The sequence below is a fragment of the Cervus canadensis genome, chromosome 8 (assembly GCF_019320065.1).
Source record: "Cervus canadensis isolate Bull #8, Minnesota chromosome 8, ASM1932006v1, whole genome shotgun sequence".
In the NCBI taxonomy this organism is placed as follows: Eukaryota; Metazoa; Chordata; class Mammalia; order Artiodactyla; family Cervidae; genus Cervus; species Cervus canadensis.
The window spans coordinates 56,107,589-56,130,052 of NC_057393.1; the positions used below are offsets into that span (position 1 = coordinate 56,107,589).

At 41.3% G+C, this 22,464-nt stretch overlaps 1 protein-coding gene and 1 non-coding gene across 5 annotated transcripts in view; one reads left to right on the forward strand and one right to left on the reverse strand.

The window, feature by feature from the left end:
- The window catches only part of LOC122446306 (WASH complex subunit 2-like), a 45,803-nt gene that overhangs the window by 2,164 nt on the left and 21,175 nt on the right, over positions 1 to 22,464 (reverse strand). For 2 of the 4 annotated variants that reach the window (XM_043476318.1, XM_043476317.1), the window contains exons 14-29: positions 21,731 to 21,790; positions 21,136 to 21,309; positions 18,851 to 18,978; positions 17,667 to 17,753; positions 15,611 to 15,712; positions 14,086 to 14,217; positions 11,930 to 12,093; positions 11,222 to 11,324; positions 8,914 to 9,069; positions 6,955 to 7,137; positions 5,032 to 5,160; positions 4,827 to 4,907; positions 4,123 to 4,245; positions 3,108 to 3,170; positions 2,542 to 2,754; positions 298 to 915 (exon numbers count right to left, since the gene is read on the reverse strand). In XM_043476318.1, coding sequence (XP_043332253.1) covers positions 298 to 915; positions 2,542 to 2,754; positions 3,108 to 3,170; positions 4,123 to 4,245; positions 4,827 to 4,907; positions 5,032 to 5,160; positions 6,955 to 7,137; positions 8,914 to 9,069; positions 11,222 to 11,324; positions 11,930 to 12,093; positions 14,086 to 14,217; positions 15,611 to 15,712; positions 17,667 to 17,753; positions 18,851 to 18,978; positions 21,136 to 21,309; positions 21,731 to 21,790 — 2,516 coding nt within the window. The remainder of the gene's footprint in view (positions 1 to 297; positions 916 to 2,541; positions 2,755 to 3,107; positions 3,171 to 4,122; positions 4,246 to 4,826; positions 4,908 to 5,031; positions 5,161 to 6,954; positions 7,138 to 8,913; positions 9,070 to 11,221; positions 11,325 to 11,929; positions 12,094 to 14,085; positions 14,218 to 15,610; positions 15,713 to 17,666; positions 17,754 to 18,850; positions 18,979 to 21,135; positions 21,310 to 21,730; positions 21,791 to 22,464) is intronic. The other 2 variants (XM_043476320.1, XM_043476319.1) reach the window with 1 other exon arrangement.
- Positions 9,651 to 9,722, forward strand: TRNAC-ACA. The gene has a single exon. It is a non-coding gene; the product is annotated as a tRNA-Cys (tRNA).

The window sequence follows — 22,464 nt, forward strand, 5'->3', positions numbered from 1 at the left end:
TCTCCAGGGGATCTTCTCAACCCAGGGATCGAACCCAGGTCTCCTGTATTGCAGGTGGACTCTTCACTGTCTGAGCCACCAGGGAAGCCCTAATAATTAACCTAATAAGAGAACCTAAGTATAATTAGTAAGAGAACCTAAGTTTAATTAGTAAGAGAACCTAAGTATAATTAGTAAGCAAGTAGATACTGAGCAGCAACAAAACAGCTTTAATGTAATCTACGGTTCAAATAAGACAATCAGATATCTTCCTTAACAAAGAACCAGGCACAGAGACGTATTTTTATGTCCTATTACCTCAAATATATCTTGTGCTTTTGAGATAACATCCTGCTGACTGTTGGATTTTGACCCATTCTTCTTGCCTCTCTGGTCTGTAAAGAGATCGTCCTCATCTTCCAGGAGAGGGAAAGGATTTGTTTTCCTTGCTGGTTTTGGTTTAAAAGACTGAAAGAGATCATCATCACTGCCCGCCTCACCGAGAGCAGGGAACATGGGGCTTCTGTCTTTACTTCCCTCTGCCAGGTTGGCCAGGCTGTTGGCTGCCTTCACCTTGGCTTTTCTTCTTCCTGCAGACTGAGATGCAATGCCCTTGGAAAAGATATCTCCAGAATCAAACAGATCATCCTCAACAGGTTGACCCACAGATTTTGCAAACGGGCCTCTGTTCATTCCAGGCACAGGACCACCTGCCCACGTTGGAGTGGCAGCTGCCACTGCTTCTTCAGAGATGTCTGCTCCACCAGCTGCCCTTAGCTGTGGCTGACGACCAACTGGTGATGTGGCGCCATCTGTCAACTGTGCCACAAATCCCCTGGGGGAACCCATATCCTCGGCCTCCGTGGACTCCTGGGCAGCCAATTGTCGAGCTGCGCGCGTCTGTGGTCTGCGCTTCCCTCTCACTTTGACCCGCGTCTGCAATGGCAAGAACCACATGTTGATCTGATGGTTTTTTTAAAACGTGCTCCAAGCTAACATAGCAAATAGCCAACAACTCAAAATACTGTAAGGTTGTCTGGTCCATTTCAATTAAGATACTATCTAACGTAGACAAGGTTATTTGTTAAAGATTTCCAAAGGCATTTAACAGCTCCTACTACTCCAAGACTAAGTCGTTCTTAATCCTTTAGTATCCCCCATTTTTGAGTCGTTTGAGGACAATTTTTGTTCAGTTTGATAAAGGTTTCCCTCACCACTAGAGGCCACACTACCCTCTGTCCCACAGTGCTCCCTGGGCCCTGCTCTGCCCTAGTTTAAATGCAGGTATCTTTCAAAACAAGAAAGAATCAGGGGGGATTCTGGCACTAAGCTTTCTCAGGGGGCTAATAAAAAATCAGGCTCCAGAAACAGGGAACTAAGACAATGAAGAAAGAGAGGGGCTCTTTCCTTCTAGTCAACAAACACTAAATCCAATTTTAAATATTTCACATTAAAAAAAAAATTTGGCCTGGGAATCAGAACTTTCAATATAACCTCAAAATATGCATCACTTATTAGTAATAACCTAGTATTTATAATACTTTTCCAAAATACACTGTCAAGTAGTTTCAAAAAGGCACATGCTACTTTAGGCAAAGTACTCAATGGTGTTTGCCTATATCAAGGAAATTTCATAAATTATTTCAAGAAGTAGTCCATTTAAACTTAAGAACAACAAAAAAGCTAACACAGAAATATAACAAAATGAGGGATATTTCATTTTTTTGTAAGGAAAACAGGTTGGGAAATACTTAAAATGCATGTATTTGCAGGGTCATCCTATGTACTATTGCTTACTCAGAGTACAGCTAAGACTTCTCAGAGAAGGAAGACTGTATAGAAAAAAAAGAGAACAAACTAAAATAAAAGTAAAACCCCAAAGAGTTCACGGTCCATGCAGCACAAGTCCACAGTCTTGTGCAACAGTGTGACATGGGATAATTGCCACGGGATCTCAGAGAGGAAGCCCAGGACAAGGAACAGGAGGAGGAATAGGACAGAAGCTGTGAAGTCTGTGCAGAGCTGTCAATGAGGAAAGAGCACTGCTGACACGGGGGCGGCATGAACGGATGGCCGCAGCACGCTGGGGCGTGTGTGTTCAGGGGATGGGGCCTGGGGACTTGATTTAGGCTGACAGTGTGAGGGCACTGGTGGGAGCTGGAAGGTTCAGTTAGCGCAGACTGTAAATGGCTTTAATACTAAACCACGGAGCTTGAACGTTCTTTTGAGCAGTAAGGAAAGGAAGAAGTACATGGTGAGGATATGATCCGCCCAGTGTCTAGAAGGCTTCCAGGGGGCAGCCGGGAGCTAGTGAGCTAGTCACTGAGTTAGAACGTAAACGTAACAAACGTGGGTGGTGAAAGAGTGGACACAGAACTAGGGAGATGGAAGGAAAGCGAGGAGGCTGAAGGAAAGAAGAGGCGCCTCCTTCAAATGAGGAATCGGGGTCAGCGTATCCTGTGTAACCGATGAACTCAGAAGAAACATACAAATTGTTCTGGTTTGTTTTTCTTTAAAAAAAAAAAAAAAGGGCAGGCAAGCAAGCAAAGGAGGTTTCATTACCTTGTTCGCACAGTGTAAGGTATCTGCCTGAGCTGGAAGGTCAAAACTCACACCAGCCTCCCCACTCCCAGAAAGAGTGGGCACACTTTCCAGACTCTGCATCCTCCCAGGTTCAGACGAAGGAACACCAGATTCTGGCAAAACAGACTTCATTCCAGAGATCTGGGGAGCTGCTGGAGGCAGCAAGGCTGCTGGGTTGATCGCTAAATTTGCCTAAAGAAAAGAAAGGAAGCTGACTCTGTATTGTTTTCTTAAACACAACAGTCAGTTATTGTTACTGCAACACATGACGAAAGACTTGGTGTACATGATGAATAATATGAGAGGAGAAAGAGAAATGCAGGGAAATCTCCTGATCCACTCAGAATTAAGATGGAGGGCTATCACCGATGCCCATCACAGGGCCCAAAGAAGAGATGTTACAGACCCAGCACACAGGAAGCAACAACTCGAGGGTGGGGAAGAGATGAGAAAACACCCGGCAGCAGCTGACGAAAAGGAAAACCCAAAGAAGTGTATAGATGCCACAAGGCAGGCAATGAAGATTCCAGACATGTTATAATTACTTGTAGTTTCCAGATCCGAGAGGATGGCTCTTTGGTTTTAAGTGGAGTGGGACCTGGTGAGTCCTGCGTGAAATTACAGTCAGTTAAAAATCCATTGGGGAAATAGAGAAGTGTCTCTTGGATCACATATATATCTGAAAATAAATCTGTGATGGAACAAAGCTATCGGTTTCTGTAATTCTACAATGGAAAAGGCATTTGAATCTTTCCTGGACCCTCAGAACATTTCACTAACATTACTTCATTTGTGCTTCCTTATCCATTGTGTTAGTGGAAGGCTGTAAGACCATACATGGAGTAAAGGGAGAGAAAGATCATGAATAATATTCATAAGAATTATAGTGTTTAGAGCACCAGCTGGAAACATTATGACGCTGGTTATCTCACACAGCAAGTATCAGCGCACACAGAAATTCACCCACAGCTTAATGCACTAGTTCTAGAAGCAAAAGCAGCTGAGACTTGAGCTGCTGGAGATGTGCAAGTCCCAGAGCTTCATTTCCACAGCTCAGACCACTGAGGCCTCGGTGAGGTACCCCAGGACAGCTGTAAGCCGGGACTGGGACACACTGGTCTGCTCTCAGAGGAGCACCAGAGAAGACTGCTGAGGAGGCCGAATAGCAGCATTCTCAGAAGAGTGACACAGAGAGGAATCAAGAGGCTGGATGTAATTGATATTGAATTCTAATGAAGTCCTACTCCAAGGTAGCCCAAAGGGAGAAATGAGATTCTAATGGGAAGAAAACTTCCATTCTATCTTCACTCTACCTTGGAATCGAGTCTGCAGGTACCCCAAAAATAATAATGCTAAGTATAGATTCATGGAAACACTGTGCAGTGAAGAGAGGAGAGATAAGCAGGGGTTGGGGGAAGCAGTAAACAAAGAGAAGCAGTCCTAGTTGTTATTTCTTCCTTAATTAAGACAACTCTGAATGACCCTGGGGCAGGATGATGGAGTTAATCTGTATTACAAGGCAAACAGGAGAAGGAAGTCCTTAAAGAGATCAGTTCTAACCTGAGGTGTTTCCGATTTCCATAAGCCTTTTTCTTTGATACCCTGAGTGGATTCAGGATGTTTCTGGTTCTTGACAGAGGAAACAGAGTTGTCTTTTTTCACTACCTTCTTCTTTTCTGGAATCTTCAAAAACAAAGAACACCCAAAGTCTGTCAAGTATCATAAGACATTTTAAGGAAAAGTCATAATGCAAAAAAAGAAAATGACTGCTGAGTTTTAAAAGTCATTTCTCAAATGAGGGTTGAACAAATACAAAGGCAGCATTTCAGAAATAGCTTTCTAAAGACTGTGACTTTGCTGGCATCCTCTCTATGGTAAAGAGAAAATAGAGAGTCCTTAGAAAAGCTACTGCAGAAGTGGGGGGGCGGGGGGGGGGGAATGACAACATAGATAACATTCAGATTTATAACTTTGCACCTGAAAGGCATGAATATTCAGTCATCGTATGACATGCAGTGGTCTTTCAATGAACAACTTTAAAATCAAACAAGATTTGTAATACAGTAAGAAAACCTGGTTAGTTATTGCTTTAATGTTAGTTAACTAGGAAACATAAGATGGGGACAACATGAATGCCCTCATCAGCACATTATCTGCTGTTCATTTACTTATGAGCATTTGCCTTAACTGTATAATTGGATAATTCATTTCCTTTCCCAGAAGTTTTCCCACATGCCATAGTATTGAGAACAAAAGGCTGGTACCAAAGGCTGCGACTTGGCAGAGCTGAAAAGATCATCATCTTCATCATCTCCAAACAGGCTCCCAACACTGGGCTCTAACAACTAGAACAGACAAAACTCAAATTCAACATCCAAAACAAAAATAGTTTACAGAGTCAGGTGAGCTGCAGAAGTGATATTTAATACAATAACAAAGCTATGTTTTGGAGAACCACTTGGAACTGACCCTGGATTTTTTGGTGCCAGAGAAAAGGTCAACATCTGGGTCGTTGTCCTTTTGGAGCTTGTGACTAAAAAGGAGCTCTTCATCCTGAAAGACACCTGTGCTCTTGGGGCGGGTACCAGGATCAGGACTCTAGGAAAGAGGGAAAGTCATGTGTTTTGTAGACTCCCGGGAATTTATCCAAGGAAATAACACAGATATAAAGATTAGACAACAAAGATGTCGCCTGTGGCTCTGTTTATAGTGTCCAAAGGTTGGACTCAAGCTGAATGTCCATCACAAAGGGAATGACATATTCACAGGATAGAATACTCAGAAGATACCAGAAACAGTGGAGAATATATTTATAAAAACAGATGAAATATACATAATCTGGGACGATGATCTTTCGACCTTTGTGTGGTATCTGAATTGTTATTTAACACCAATCTTTATACTGAGGAACATTTTAGGAATGAAAATATAAAATTAAACAAGTTCTTTCTATCTCATTCCCAAAGGGAAGAAGAGACAGCAGGTAACTTAACATCAGAAACTCACAGGTGGACCAGCACATTTACCTAACTTCTGCTTACCAGCATCTTAGGCCAAATACCTGGCACAAACCTTCCACTTCGTCCATTCACATTCCACCTCATTACCTTCAGACTCAAACAAGTTTTTTCTGTTTGCTAGGATATCTGATATTTGCAAATTACTACTCACGTTACTTGGTTTGATACTATAATGCCCCAGATCTGCCATTCTAAAATTCTTCCCTTTATTCTTTAGTATCACAAGCACAGATAGAAACAAACAAAAACACTCATTTCTGACAAAATGTGTCTCATTAAAATTAACTAATGATTATTGATTACACATAAGAGTGTAACACAGCAGCTAAGATTAAAAGTTTTATATCTGAAATTTACATACAAAATCATACACAGTAAGAGATGGGAAGAAAATGCAGCAAATTATTACATTTACCGTGTGTAGCTCTCATTTATAAACAAGGCTATCCTACTAGTATAACAAAAAAAATTCATAAAACATTTGTTGTTGGGACTATATCCTCAGTTTGATTTACAAAAAGCACTGGCAATCTATGGCCCATCGCCAGTTTTCTTTTTAACACCTCTGTTGAGATAAAATTCACCTACTTAAAGTGTGTAATTCAATGGTTTATAGTATATTCAGAGAGTTGTGCAAATACCACCACAATCTAAGTTTACAAAATTCTCACCATCCCCAAAAGAACCTCCAAACCTACCAGCAAACACTCTCCATTTCCATCCACTTCTGTCCCCAGATGCAGGAACCACTAATCTAATACTTTCTATCACAATGGATCTGCCTATTCAAGACATTTCAAATAAAGGAATTCATACAATAATGTGGGTTTTCTCCCCCCCTGGCTTCTTTCATTCAACATGTTTTCAAGGTTCATCTGTGTTGTAGCATGTGTTAATAATTTACTCTCTTTATTGCCAAAGAATATTCTCTCGTATAGCTATAACACATTGTGTCTATCCATTCATCAGCTGATGGACACTTGAGCTGTTTCCATCTTTTGGCTATTATGAATAATACCTGTTAGGAACATTACATTTGAGTTTTTGCATGAAGTTTTCATTTCTCTTGGATATACACCTAGGACTGGAACTGCTAGGTCACATGGTAACTCTTGCTATTTAAGAATCTGAGGGAACACCAAACTGGTATCTGAAGTGGCAGCACCATTTACCTTCCCATCAGCAATGAATGAGGGCACCAGCTTCTCCACATCCTCACCAACATTTGGCCATCATCAAAGAAGTCAACAGTAGGTGAAAATTTGAAGAAACTGGAATCCTCCATTATCCAGCGACTCACATCACATAACTGACATCAAAATGAGACACTATTATCCTTCTGAAGGCTTGAACCTTCATAGCTTTGGCTCACCTTTCCTACTTCTTTTTTTGGAGCCTGGAAGCTGTTCTGATCTTCCGTTTTATCCTCTTCCTCATCAAATAAGCTAAGAACCGTTTTGGTTCTACTTTTAGTTCCTTTGTCCAATGGGGATGATGAAGAAAATAAATCAGAGTTCTTGGCTGTTTCCTGAGTAGGTACATTCAAAGATCCTTCCTGAAAATGGAAACAGTAAGGTAAGGGAAAAAAGTGAGTAACCTCTGGAAACACAAACACTATTGTGGGGCCTACCAAGATCCTCACTAATTCAGTTACTATCATATCTGCTTTTTTCAGAGCAGGACAGCTAATCACACTTACTCCTAGGTGACAAAACATTCAGGCAATTCTTGATCAGTCACTCTAATGGAGAGTCTAGAACAGATAATTCATAATCAAAGATGATTTTTCCAATCAGTTTAAAACCTGTGTTTATAACTCCATCCAACCAAGATACATTACGTATCAGTTATAGCCCTGAGTGACACAGGTTGCTCATGAGCTAGAAATAGCTTCAAAGTCACAGATAGAACACAAAAGCCAATCATTGCGAATGGATCACATATTCCCTAATAACTAACTAACCCTAACTCCAAGGGAGGAATCTAACCAGTAGAACTGGACACTTAAATTGTAGACGGCTCTTACTATACTGTGCAACTAGAAGAACCTCTAAAATAATCGTAAAATGCAGCATTTACTCGTTCAACAAGCACCATGTTTCAGGCAAGATACCTTTGATTAGAATAACTACTGTTTATGGATGAACTGCCAAGAAAAAAAAAAGGAACAACTTATAATTAAACATGCCATCAATTGTGAGGTGCATCCTAATTTCACAATGGTTAAACTGTGAAGAAAATATGCTTCTTTAAATAAAATATGTGAGTTTGAATGTGCCTACTAGGTGCAAGGTAATGCACTAAGCACTCTCACAGATATAACGGAGAGCAAAACAAACGTGGCCCCGGTCCTCAAAGGGCTCATCTTCAAGCTAGGGAGGCAGCAGTACAACACACAGCTAGAATTCAGGGGGAAAATGGGCCACAGCACCACAGAAAAGGTCCACATGGAGATGATGAGAAGAGAATGTCACACAATGATTCAGATATAGAGAAAACGTTTGCATCACTGTAGCCCCAAGGAGCCTCAACAGGAAAAGTGTTTGTGACATTTCTTCACATAGGCCCTAGAAGAGAGCTGGATCACACACAGTGGAGAAGAGTTACCAATGAGAGAAAAGGTAGAGACTGAATGATTGCTGATTCCCAGATGCAGCCAGCAGTCTTATTCACAGGTCTCCTATAGGAAAGGACAGACATCCTAGGAGAAGAAAGCTAATGCAGAAGAAACAACAATTCACTTCACTCTGTAATTCACAGGCAATATCATCAAAGACTGGTAAATGAAAATGAAAATCTTCTTAAAAGTTGTCACTGTAAATGTGATATCCTGGAGAAAAAGGGGGTGTATCAGATTAAAACTAAAGAAATCTGAATAAAGTATGGATTTTAGTTAATATTTTAAAAGGCTGTTACTATAATTCAAGTACAAGTGGAAACTCAAAGAGACCAAGGGGAAACAGACTACAGAGAACAGGGTAAGTCAAAAAGAACAGGTGTACAGGGAGAAAACCAAAAGGAAAAATGAAATGAGACAGAGAAAGGCAAAACGGGCATTGACACAATAACATAAAATGGGGAAAAAGCATATCACAGTGTGCACACATGTGCCTAGAAAAGAGAACAAAGGCAAGAACAACGTTGAAGACCTCCGAGAATGGTGAGATCAGATATTTTCTTCTTCATACTTTTCAGTGTTCTCAAAATTTTCAACAATTGAGTCATTATTTTCTGTGGTAGAAAAATGTAAGGGTAAGTGCGTACATGTATGGGTTTTACAAGAACATCTGAGAGACGAAAATAACAGATGATACAAGAAAAAAGAGTCCACCTTTCCTGACTCCTCGACCACAGGAGTTTTCCCAAATTCTGATGTCTCCTCGGCGCTCTCAGCCTTCTTGGCTACAGGTTTCACTCCAAACTGTGCCTCCTTTTCTTCTTCATCACTGAACAGCAAAGGCGGTACTTCAGGGACAGTCTCTTTTTTCTATCAAAAGAGGAGCAAATGACATCCTCAAAAAAAAAAACAAAAGGAAAGGGGCTTCCCTGGTGGTCCAGTGGTTAAGACACTATGCCTCCACTACAGGGGGCATAGGTTCAATCCCTGGTCATGGACCCAAGATCCTGCATGACTCACGGTGTGGCTAAAAACAAACAAACACAGTGTGCCTGACAAGCATGGCAATGTAGAGAAGAAGACCAAAGTGTACTTCTTCAGGGTTATTAGCTAAATGTTGAGGTCAGGAGAGACAGGATAGGGTAGTAAAAGGGCACAAACAGGGAGAAGCAGTAACTACCACTGTCTCAAACCTGCAGACAGTTTCTGCCACCACAGTCTGTACTTGACTCCTATGTCTGTTAACCCCTTGGGGGCACCATCAAGTAGACTGTAACCTCTGCTACCCAGATGATCATTAGTCTCTCCTCTCTGTCTCCCTCCCTCCCTACACATTTCAGCTATATGTCATCATCCAGAGCTGACTTGCTAAAATAAAACACCTACCAGATTACTTCGTCTCCCATCCCAAACGTGCATAAGTTTGTATTAATCAAACCCTAAACTAGACTTCCCTGGTGGCTCAGACGGTAAAGCGTCTGCCTACAATGCGGGAGACCCAGGTTCAATCCCTGGGTTGGGAAGATCTCCTGGAGAAGGAAATGGCAACCCACTCCAATATTCTTGCTTGGAAAATCCCATGGACAGAGGAGCCTGCTACAGTCCACGGGGTCACAAAGAGTCGGACACGACTGAGCGACTTGACTCACTCACTCAAACATGCAATAAACTGGCCCCTTTTTAGACCCGCATCTACCTCCACCTCTTTAATCCTCACACTTCCTTACACCTATTGTACACTTCCACACTTCCACACCTGACCCTCACTGTCTAGAGAAGCAAATCCTCTTCATCGTTCCAGCAAGGCTCAGCTCAGGTGTCACCCATAAAGGTTTTCCTGTTCTCTTTGCTAAGTTATCAGTTGCTTCATTGATAAGAATATTTATATCGATACCAAGCCCTTACTTTACTGTTTTCCTAACTTACATTAATAGCTATCATACATCTTTATCCATTCATTTGAAAGGATCAAGCAGTACATGTCTGTAGCCAGTCACAGTGTTTTATACCAAGTAAGGGTTCAGCACAAGCGCAGCACAAATACTACCATAATGCCACCATCCTCTCATCCCTTAATACTCCTTTTAATATAATTAACATGAAGGCTTGCTAATTTTTTAGCTCAAGTGATCATGGTAGTAATGCCATTTAGATGTAATCGCTGAAAGCTATTTAGACTAGATAGGCACTAATGGACTTTTCTTATCACATACTATTACCAATTTTTTAAAAAACTTTAATGCTGATTTAAAAAAATAAAAACCACAAAATTTACCATTTTAATCACTTCTAAGTGGAGAGTTCAGTACTATTAAGTATATCCACATTTTTGTAAAACCAACCTCCAGAATTTTTTCATCTTACAAAACTAATTCTCTACCCATTAAACAACTCCCCATTCCCCTCTCCACCACACTCTAGGCCCTGGTAAACACCATTCTACTATTTCCATGAATCTGACTACCCTAAGTATCTCACGTAAGAACAATCATACAGCATTTGTCTTTTTGTGACTGGTTTATTTCACTCAGCATTATGTCCTCAAGTTTCATCCATGCTGTAGCCTGTGTCAGAATTTCCTTCCTTTTTTACTTATTCACTATTAATAATAATAGTGAATAATTATAATCCAGGACCAAACTGTTAGTACTTGAAACTTGCTTTTATAAGGGATAACCTGTACATTAACTGGCCTGGTCTAACGTTAACAGAATTCCATGCTACTGGGACTAAGCCCAGCAGTTCCCCAAGAAGGGGTGCAGCAGTGCTGTTCCCTGGTCTCCCCTGAGACTCAGATGCCTACAACTCACACTGAAGGGGCTGTGTGATGCTTTTCTCCAGGCTTTGCATGTGTCCTTCACCTGTAAAATACCATTACCAGAAGATCTCTAAAGTCAGGCAAAGGAGTTTTTCCACAAGACTCAGGCTCCAAGGTTAGGTTTTAGGACCTCATTGAGGGAAGCATCAATATTCACGTAACATCATCTCAAGGATACTTCCTGGGCTAAGAGGTTAGGAATACCGTTGTTGCAGGAGGAATAGATGTGGGAGGAGAGCCGAAGAGAGAGCTTCCGCTGTCACCATCATCTTCAAACAGAAGTGATGCTCTCTGGGCCTTCTTCTGGCTGTACAAACAAACAAAGAGTCCAATCGGAGGCAAATGTGATTTTAAAAATACAGTATTCTTTCCAGGCCATACCTACAGGAACCCACCTACCACCAAGTCAATCGTTGACCTTATGCAGTTGCATTTCTAATCAGATGACAAACTTAAGTAACTTGGACAGAACTTCACATTCTTTAGGGTATCCCAGGGGGGAAAAAAAAAAACAAAAAAAGACAAACTATACTTAAAACCCTAACAAACTTAAGACAACCAGTATTTTAAGGTTAAAAAAAAAGGGAGAGAGTGCATCCCTGGCAGCCTAGTGGTTAAGACTCTATGCTTCCAATGCAGGGAGCATGGGTTCCATCCCTGGTTGGGAAATGAAGATCCCATAAGCCATGCAGAGATAAACAAAAGAAATTAGGTAAGGATCTATGAAGAAAAACATTTCATAGTACCAAAGGAGAATACTTTGCAAGTGAAAATTGAAGACATTCTCATTTGGACCATTACCAGGTGATGAATGATCAGCATGTCACCCCCAGCAATTGACATCTTGCACATCAAATACCTTCACCTGTTACCAGACACTGATGAAATGATTTCTTACAATGACTATCTCACCTGTCCTTGGCAATAGCAAACAGGTCATCCTCGTCATCCTCCTCAAAGAGGCTGGTCTTCTTCACCGCCTTAACCTCCTTGTGGGTGGTCTCAGGGTCCCTAAGTTCTCCTTTAGACTTGTCAGATGTCGAGCTGGTCTGTGAGTCAGTAATATGCCACTGGTCCTTAAAAGATAAAATGCATGTTAAAGTCCTCTGGCAACTCAGATTAAGAAACTTGAAAAATAAAATAAAATTACCATTCATTAAACTAAGCTGCATCTAAACTAAGTGTACCACTTTTGAGGAAAGTTCATGTCCAAGGCTTTTCCTTGAACTCAAATCTAGACAGCTAGGTCCACTGAGCTCACAGACCTTCTGGTGTCTCCCCGCATCACTACCTACCTCTCTCTCTCTCTCTCTCTGTTAGGACAAGGGATCTCCTCTACTTTAGAGATCAAAATTAACCATGAAGGGGAATGAGAAGGAACAAAAATGTTTTAAAAAAGTCAAGAACTCTCAACTTTAGAGGAGAATGATTATTTGACTTAAAAAATTTTTAAATTCCAAAGTAAGCTGGGGAAAAAAATGCATAAAAAGTTCATGCAGGGGATTTCCCTAAGATTTCCCTTAGCAGTGGCTAAACCTCCAGACTCCCAACACAGAGAGCCCGGGTTTGATCCCTGGTCAGGGAGCTAGATCCCATGTGCCACAACTAAGAATCTGCAAGCTGTAACTAAAGATCCCACAAGCTGCAACTAAAACCCGACCCAGCCAAATTAAAAGAAAAAAAAAAAAAAGAAGCTCACACAACGTAAATAAGACACAATAAAATCTGGAAGTGATCCTTATCACAAAATTCTGAATCTGGCCTTCAGAAAGCATTTAAGGAAACCCCACCTGGCTATGCTCACCCCTTCAAATCAAGGAGCTCCTGAGCACTTGCTTAAGTGGTCCTTTGGTCTCTGGAGCTTAGAGCTTTACAAATCCAAGTGGGTTTTGTAAAGCAGCAGCTGCTGTTATAGAGAGTCTCAGGTTTTACCTCCAGACCTTTTGAATCAGAATCTGCCTTCATTAACAGTATATCCAGTGACTTCTTCACAAGTTACAGTTTGAGAAGTGCTTCCCTGAAGAAGTCAGGCTCAACACTGACCACAAGCCAGAACCCCCAAATGAGCCTTAGAAAACTCCACTGATGGGTCATTCCCCAAACCAATTCATTCAGAACCCCCAGTGGTAGAATCCAGGATCAGTGCTCTCTCAGGTTCCAAGTGATCTCAATGGCAGCCAAAGTCAAGCCACTTTTCTATAAAGGAAGCCTCTTTATCTTTCCTCTGCAGGTACTATTACTCCCTACTTTAGCTGGTATTTTTACTGTCCCTGAACTGCAATAATGTGATAGAAAATTCAAATGATGGTTGGCCATTACTACAGGGAGAACCACCCACTAACAATGCTAGAAAGGAAAAAAAAAAAAAGGAAAATCCATCAACGTTCACAGGTTTGAATAGAAAAAGCAAATCATGTTGTATCATTTTAAGTTTCTTTCAATAAAAAACTGAACATGTCTATGATTTATCTATCTGTATCTTATCCTCAAAACTTAACAACAAAGTTAAAACAGAGTAATTATTATAAAATAAGAAAATTTTTAATGCTCACAGTTTTTATTATCATTATACTTAGTCTTTTTCTACACAGCTAAATCTGAACAGCTGCTAAACAGTCACTCAGTCATGTCCGACTTCTCCACTGGCTGCAACAATATATATAATCCAGATACCAAATGGCAATACTGTGAAGACTCTTACAGAAAAGGAGTTAAACCAGCATAAGCCACTCCTACCTTGTCAAGCTATAGTCCTTGATTAATGAAACACAGCGATCATTTAAAAAAGTGAAATAAGCCCTAATTCATTTGGATAAGTATATATTATATATTTGAGGACCATACTCACTTTATGCCCAAGCATTTTGAAAAGATTAATCTTTAAAGTAATATACTATAATAAATATCTTTCTTCAAGAATTGAATGACAATTTTGTGAGTGTAGTCTTTAGTGACCAAACTTCACTAGATCTACACTAGGTAGAAAAAGAAGATGTTTAGGACAGCCATAACTCTTGAATCCATCAAACCATCCCCTACTCCTCACTAGGAGATAACCTTCCACCCACCTCCTCATCACTGCTGAACAGTAAGGCAGGTGCTTTCTTTTTGGGAGGCTCAGAGGGCTTTGCTTTCTTTTGGCTCTGAGTCAATAGAGATGATGTCTGCTTCTTAGCAGCTGGAGTATCAAAAAGATTATCCTAGGAAAAAAAAAGGCAGAAAAGTATGACAACTTTGAACACATAAAACAAAAAAATAGATATTCCCTTGTGTTAAATTATTAGAGAGTAAGCCTCCAGTCAAGTGAAAAATATATATATAACATCTTTGGGGGTAAAAAATCATACAGTGATAGTAAATGCCACTTCTCTCTTATGTATAACCCTACAGCAACAACTTATCATCTTCTCTAACGGTATTCAGTCACAGGGGTGAAACAGAATTCAAAGGCAGAACACTTGGGTGGGAGCAGAAGGGGGAGTAACAAGAGGACAAGGTCATAGAAACAGGAGGGAACTTGGCTCCGTCTGGCCCTCCTGTGGGGGGGTCTCCTATGCTCACTGGGAGGGCCCAAAGCCCACAAATGGCATGAGAACAGTACAGCCCCTGCAGCAGCCAGAAACCTGCACCCTTCTTTCCGTGAATTACAAACCAGAGCAATGAATAAAAAGAAAGAAATGGGAAGCTTTCTCTACTCTCTTACATTTATGAAAGACACACACCTGGGGAAGAGAGGACAAAACCATCAAAGGGCCTGAGCCCAGGTGAGACAGAAAAACACTCTTAACAATGTACCACAACAGGTGAATAGTCCTGAAGTGTAAAGATGAGATAAAGGGAGCCTTTAAGGAAATTGTGGAAAGGCAGAAAAAGCCGTGAGAGTAACGAACTGGCACTCACTGGGGATACCAGAGATAGAGCTAACATTTACTATGCATTTACTATGTGCCAGGCACTGTGCCAAGGGCTGTGCACTAGTTGTTACAAATGTCACAATGACGCTATACACTATTAAGCCAGATGAGATTCAGAAAGGTTGTTATGAATACTTGCCCAAGGTCCCTGATCTGCATGTGGTGGACCTAGGATATGAACATGGGGGTCTCATGCCAAAGCCCATGAGCTCAGCCACCCCATGATTCTGCGTAAGAGCAAAGGTTTGGTTTCTCTTCCCTCTCATTTTTTTTCCCCCACTTTGCTCTCTCATCCAGGGTGGGGAAGAAAAGCAAAGTGGGGACATGGCTGTCTTCTCCCCTCTACTCCCACTTCATCTCTGAGACACTCTTGTAGATCACTGGGTTTCATCCCCTAAAAAGTATTCCTTAAAGGCAGATTATACAAGTGAAATCTACACAGTCTTGTATACAGCTGGGTCAAGAAATCTAAGGACCTGCCCATTGTGCAGCTGAGAACTTAAGAAAGGAATCACTGAAATAAAAACCGAAATGTATTTGTTACATATGCCTCAGATAACTTGGTTGCTTTCCCTTCACCCTGTTCTCCTGTAACAGCCTGTGGATACAAAGCTACACTGGCAATGGTTTTCTACTAACTGAAAACTTGACTAGCTTATGTTGCAGTAACAATGTTTACCTCTCCATCTTCATCATCGAAAAGCAAGACTGAGGTGGGGGGTTTGCTAGGCAGAAGAGTTGCATCTTTTGACTTACTCACACTTTGAGAAGAAAACAAATCCTGTTGGATCAAGATTAAAGTTCCTGGTTAATACAATGCATCAGTTTTTAAAGTATCAGATATAAAATACTAAAGTTTATGGCACAACAGATGCCATATGTCCAGGTCTCTTTTGTCAGAGAGGAAAGCTGACTGTCACAGTCCTTGAGGAACACACATCAGACTCTGTCCTCACTTTGCGCAGGTGAGGAGGAGGAGACCCACACCTGACTCCAGGTGGCCTCACAGGAACCCACAGGTCCCATACTCCCACCTGGATGACAAAGGATAGGGGAAATTTTTCCAATCAATTTCCTACCATGCTTAAAAAATAACTTCCTTTTTCTGTCCAGATAAACACATGTAACAATGGAAATAGAAGCTAGATTCCCAAATTACTGGACCTGTGACTCTGTTTAATGTAGTTATACCCCTTTTTCCTCTAATAAGAGTAGGATGTCATTTCAGTTCAGTTCAGTTCACTCAGTCATGTCCAACTCCTCGCAATGCCATGGACTGCAGTGTGCCAGGCTTCCCTGTCCAACACCAATTCCTGGAGCTCACTCAAACCCATGTCCATTGAGTCTGTGATGCCATCCAACCATCTCATCCTCTGTCATCCCCTTCTCCTCCCGCCTTCAGTCTTTCCCAACATCAGGGTCTTTTCAAATGACCGTTCTTCACATCAGGTGGCCAAAGTACTGGAGTTTCAGCTTCAGCATCAGTCCTTCCAATGAATATTCAGGACTGATCTCCTTTAGGATGGACTGGTTGGATCTCCTTGCAGTCCAAGGGACTCTAAAGAGTCTTCAACACCACAGTTCAAAAGCATCAATTCTTTGGTGCTCAGGTTTCTTTATAGTCCAACTCTCACATTCATACATGACTACTAGAAAAACCGAAGCTTTGACTAGACCTTTGTTGGCAAAGTAATGTCTCTGCCAGACCACCTGACGTGCTTCCTGAGAGTAGGATATGATTTCTTTTAAATAAAAATATATTCAGTTTTAACTTTAAAATCTTTTGTACTCTTGACATGACAGCTAGGAAATGTTGCGAAATAGACAAAGATCTGGTAGATTATGAAGAAATTTCCAAAATGCTGTAAAATGTCAGCCTACAATGCAAAGCAAGACCTGCAAACTGAGTTACATGAATCAGAAACATGAAATAGGACAACTATTCCCTCAGGAAGAAAATCTTCAATACGTTAAGAGTCAGACAAATAGGACAAGAACACAGTTTCAAAGACTTCTCTCGATGAATTTTTTTTTAATCATGGAATCAATGTTTATTCAATATAGCGCTAATGAGTTCATTAAGTGAAAAGAGCTACACTCAGCCCAGGGGTTTTTGCCTGGGCCCTAAAGAGTCCCATAGGTCTGTTTAGGTAGAAAGAGCCACACAGGAGAAGCACCAAGCTTCCCATACCTCTCCTGCATTTTACACACTGGCAACATTTCACTTAAAGAAAGAGCTCTGTTGCTTTAAAAAAAAAAAGAAAAACCACAGGAGTCTAGCCCAGAGTTCACAATTTCCTGAAATTACGTGTAAATTTCTGCCATGTCCACATATTTTTCTGTGAAGGAAGTCTATTACTTCCAGTGATACACAGAGTATGTGTATCACTACACACGATACCCACTGTTCATAGGATACCCACTTCCTCCTGAAAGAGGAAACGATGTGTATATTTCTGTTCTGGTAGAAGCACCTCACTACATTGTGCATCAATGCACAGCCTAAAATTTGGGCATCCTGAGTTTTCCTCCTAGGAGATGCACTAGGCTTAAACTCAACAGCGAAAGGACTGTACACACATTGCTTTCTAAATACCATGTGTTCTCAAAACATTGTTTTCAAAGAAAGAACTAAAGTACTAAGTCTTATACCTCTGAGACATCCTGAATCAGAAATAGTTCCCAATGTCATATCCATGAAGAAATTTCCAGAACTGAGAAGAATAATTCCTTACCTCAGAGTCCTCCTCATCTGAAAATAAACCTTTGTGAGTCTTTGTTTCCGATGAGAGTTTGAGATTTTTGCTGGAAGGTACCGTAACCTTTGTTAAAAAAAAAAAAAAAAATTAAAGAATTAACAAACCAGAAACCTGGAAATAAAGGTTCATTCACTCATTTGTTCAGAAGATGTACTGAATCTCTGCTAGATAAGGTCCCAGGTCATGCACCAGAGGAATAAAAACATCATGGACATCAGCCACACATCAAGTGCATATAAAGAATTAATGGAAAAAGAGAAGTACCACGAAAAAGGACTTAAAAATTGGTATATGTTAGGAAAGAAGGAAGAAGCAGTCCTTGTAAATTTCTCAGGAGAGACGGGACCTGGACATGGGACACGGTACGAGCAAGGACATTCTGGGCAGAGAGAACCATGAGAGAAGAGAAAAAACAGGTAAAGCAGAGGGCTCATCGGCGGGAGTCAGTGCGGAATGGACTGCCTACAGCGCGCAGAGCACAAACGGGATGTATACAGCTGGAGCCAGGGTAGCAGCCTGCCGTGTTCTGAATGCTGGCACCCAGGTGGGTGGCAGTGGGAAGGCCAGGGTTTCATACAGACACATGACAAGGGATGTGCTTTAGAAAGCGGACAGATCAAGACATGCAGGATAGCAAAGGAAGGGACAGGAGTGAGCAGAGCTTAAGACTGAGGGGAACGCAGCCCACTGGCCAAAGACAGGTCAATTTGAGCATAAAAAAAATAACGATAAAAAAAAATAACAATGTTAATGGATTATAAGATAATGAATGGAGAATCCATGATTCTATAATGATACTAAAAAGGCAAGGAAGAAGAGGGAGAGAAAGCTCTTCTGTTCAGAAGAATCCCAGCTAATAAACACAGGAGAAATGACAGAAGTAAAACAATATTCTTTTGCCACGATAACTGATTCAGGAAAAGATCATCAATGCATCCATTTAATGCATCCATTAAAACCACTCTGGAAGACAAAAACCCAGTACCTGCTTAATCGAGGTGGTAGTAGTTACTTGGGTGTTTGCTGTATTCTTTCAACACTCTATACATCTGAAGTTCACTATACACTTGAAAGGAAATGATACTTCCCTTTGGGTTCCAGATGAATTAACAAAATGCCCCATATATACACTCCCAGGTTTAGTCTTCCCTCATGCTCACCTTTGTTTCTGCTCTTGCTTTATTTTCATCTGTCTGATTCACAGTAGCTTCTGGCAGAGCCACTCTTTTTTCTTTGAACAGGTCTCCTTCCTCATCATCAAAGATACTGGCAGTGGATTTGACTTTGTCTTTAGAAAGAGACCACAGCATAAAGTTATACGAAGGTCAAAAATCCCACCACAGAATTCGAAGATGAAAACTTCTCTCTCAAAGAATAAACAGGACAAGTATGTTATTGCTCGATTAGTTAAGAAGTGGACTAGCTGGAATTTTTCAAAGAGCGTAACAGCTGCTCCAATGAAACACACAGGACAGTTTAACTATCTGGCTTACATCCTTCTCCAAGCAGCGGCACATGCTTTCAGTAGTCTGGACTAGCATAAAAGGTAGGAAGAGACCAACAGAAAGATCATTTATGAGGCAACCACTCTAAGAATCTGAGAAGTGAGGGTTGGCTTCTGCTACCCAGGTTCAATCCTTGGGCAGAAAACTAAGATCCCACAAGCTGCATAGCCAAGGGAAAAAAAAAAAAGCCAGGGACTTCCCTGGAGATTTAGGGGTAAGGAATTTGCCTACCAACGCATGGGACACAGGTTCTATCTCTGGTCTGCGAAGATCCCACACGCTTCAGGACAACTAAGCCTTTGGGGCACAACTACTGAGCCTGGGCACCCAAGGGCCTGTGCTCCCCAACAAAAGAAGCCACCCAATGAGAAGCCCACACACCTCAACTGGAGTGTAGCCCCACTCCCCACAACTAGAGAAAGCCCACGAGCAGCAATGATGATCCAGCACAGCCATAAATAAATAATTTTTTAAAAGCACCGAACTATACTATATATAATCAAATAATGAAACATCCCCCATAATTCCACCTGCCCACCCAAACGAGAAGGCCAGCAGGAACAGTTTGATGTATATATTTCTAATTTCCACAAAAGATATAACATGTTAACTCTAGCAATTCACAAACATGGCTCTAAATAACATAATTTTTTAAAAAAATCTTATGATTTGCAATTTTCCTTCCATGTACCTAGGGTACATAAGTTCCCATGTCAACACAGATAAACTTCAATCTTTTTCCACAGCTTCACAAAATTCCACTGAATGGAAGGACCATAGTTTACCCTACTGGTGACTATTAGGGTGGTTTTCAACCTTTTGCAACCACAAGCACTGCTTCACTGAATGAGGTGTGAGGTGTGTATCCCTGAAATGAGGGCACTGGTTCGTGAATGTCCCAGGAGAGCAGCAGGTCCAGCAAAGTGGCACACACTTACCTGTGATTCCAAATCAGTTAATGATACCAAGTGAGAGCCCTTCCAAGCCATGAGAAGCAGCACACCCTTTATTCACTGTCATTTCCGTCAGCCTATATATGAGCGTATTACGTGTCTAGTCTGCACCCTTTCTAAAACCAGGCCATTATTTCCCTTGCATTTCTGCTGCTATCCTTACTTTCACACTTATTGCTGGAAAATAAGCTAAATTCAAACAGCCTGATTCTCGATGCTTCCTGGTCCACAGTCCTTAGGAGAAACAGCTCTTTGCTCAGGTTGCTGGAAGTTGTGTGCACCTCAGTGGTCTACCTTTCTCTTCTGGAAAACAGCCAATGAACCACATCTTTTGCTACTCCAAGTGCAACAAACGGACCAGTGATCTCTGCCCACCAGGGAGCCTGTTAGAAATGGAGACTCAAGGGCCCCACCGTAATTCCACTGAACTGGAATCTGCATTTTTACAACAGTCCTGGGAGAGCCATCTGCTCATTAAATAACAACTGATTCAGAGGCGTGACTTCAGGAACGAAATGGCTGAAATTTGAGGGGTGAAGAAAGGACAGTGCCAAAGCGGTCAAGGGGCTGAAAACTCCATCATAGAAGAGAAAAGTCAAGGTCACCTGGGCTTGCTGGAACTGAATACCTGGCATAGACACTCTGTTCACATACAGTTTACTAAGGACGCTGGAAGAGAGCATAATTCAAACTTTCTTGGTAACTGAGAGGATAGAAACTAGAATCCTGATCAGCTATTAGAGGGGAGCAGATTTTTCTCCCTATGAGGAAGATAATCCTAGTAATTAGTTTCTAAAGAAAAGACTGGTCCATAAAATAGAGACTGCCAAAGCACCATAACTAAATAGAGATGAGACACCTCTGATAGGAATCCCTGAAGAGGGATTCTAGCACTGTGCGAGATGAGGCACCAGAGGAACTTCATGCCTTTTTAGGTCAATATTCTTTATCCAGCTACGTTCCCTGAAACAGAGGCTGGAGCAGCACCTGTCTTGGGAGGTTTGCTACGGGATGCTGCGAAAAAGTCGTCGTCATCGTCGTCATCATCGAAGAGGCCAGCAGATGCTGGGACGTACGAGCCTTTCCCTGGAGGGGGCTGCTCGGGCTTCTGGGGCTCCTTCAGTGACGGGGCAGATGCAGCACCGAACACATCAGTATCCCCTGTGGGTGGAAGGACAGGACAAACCAGCTATAAGCCAGTGTGGGTGGGCCTCCTGACTTCACAGGAAGAAAAAAAAAAAAAAAAAACAGCATCACCACCAGGAACTTGTAGTTTCAATTCATCCACAAACACATTAACAGGACCCAACAACGTGCATCCTTTACTGATATAGAATGTCTCACAGTGCAAAATCAACTGATCTCCCAGAATGAAAAAAAACCCAAGGCCACTGGTTTCTGAGGGAATATGAGCTAACACAGGTAAGTGAGCTCTCTGTGGATGCCCTCTGAAGTTCTTCCTATTCTCCTCCCTAGTCAGCTCTTTGAAGAGGACAGTATTAAAAACTACAAAACAAACAAACAAAAAAATTACAAAACAACACTATATAGTTCTCAAAAACAAACTCCTGAGTTATGGTACCTAAAAATACAGAAACAGCTCCTGCCGGGATTTTCTTTCCAGGTTTAGAAGATGAAGATGCTAAAATGAGAAACAAAGAGATAACATTTCAACAAAGAAAACAACTTTCCTTGCTAAATGCACCTTCCTAAAATATGTACAACACAACACAAAGCTAACAGGAGACTTTCAAAAACTAATTTTTCCTCGAAGAGCCATTTAAAAATTCCTTAGTATTATCTTCTCTACCAATGTCATGACTTTTCTCTTGGTATTAAACCAATCTAGGCTGTGACTCCCATGGAAGATCACAGACTCTGGGCAGACAATTACAGTGGGGCTGCCTGCCGAGGCCAAGGAAGATGTAGAGCACAGATGGGGAAGGCGGGAGCAGAGCAAGCAGGGTTCAATAGTTCTGACTCCATCCATCCCGTTTAATGAGAACATGCAAGTAAAAAACAAACAGCAAAATATCTGACACATTAGTGCCCAAAACGAAGACAATAACAGGAAAGCAGGAAACTAGGCAAGTCACAGATGCCATACAGTGGAGAGTAGGAACCTCAAGACAATCAGGTCAGCCAGCATCATAGTAAGTCCAAAATCTGATGACTTCTGGCCTGGGGAGACCAAGTCACTTAAAATAACTCATTCCCAATTCTCAAGACTATCACAGACCTAATGGAATAAAATTTTTAAGTTTTTTAATAGCATATGTGTGCTTTTTAAAAATGTCACAAATTATTCTAATGTAC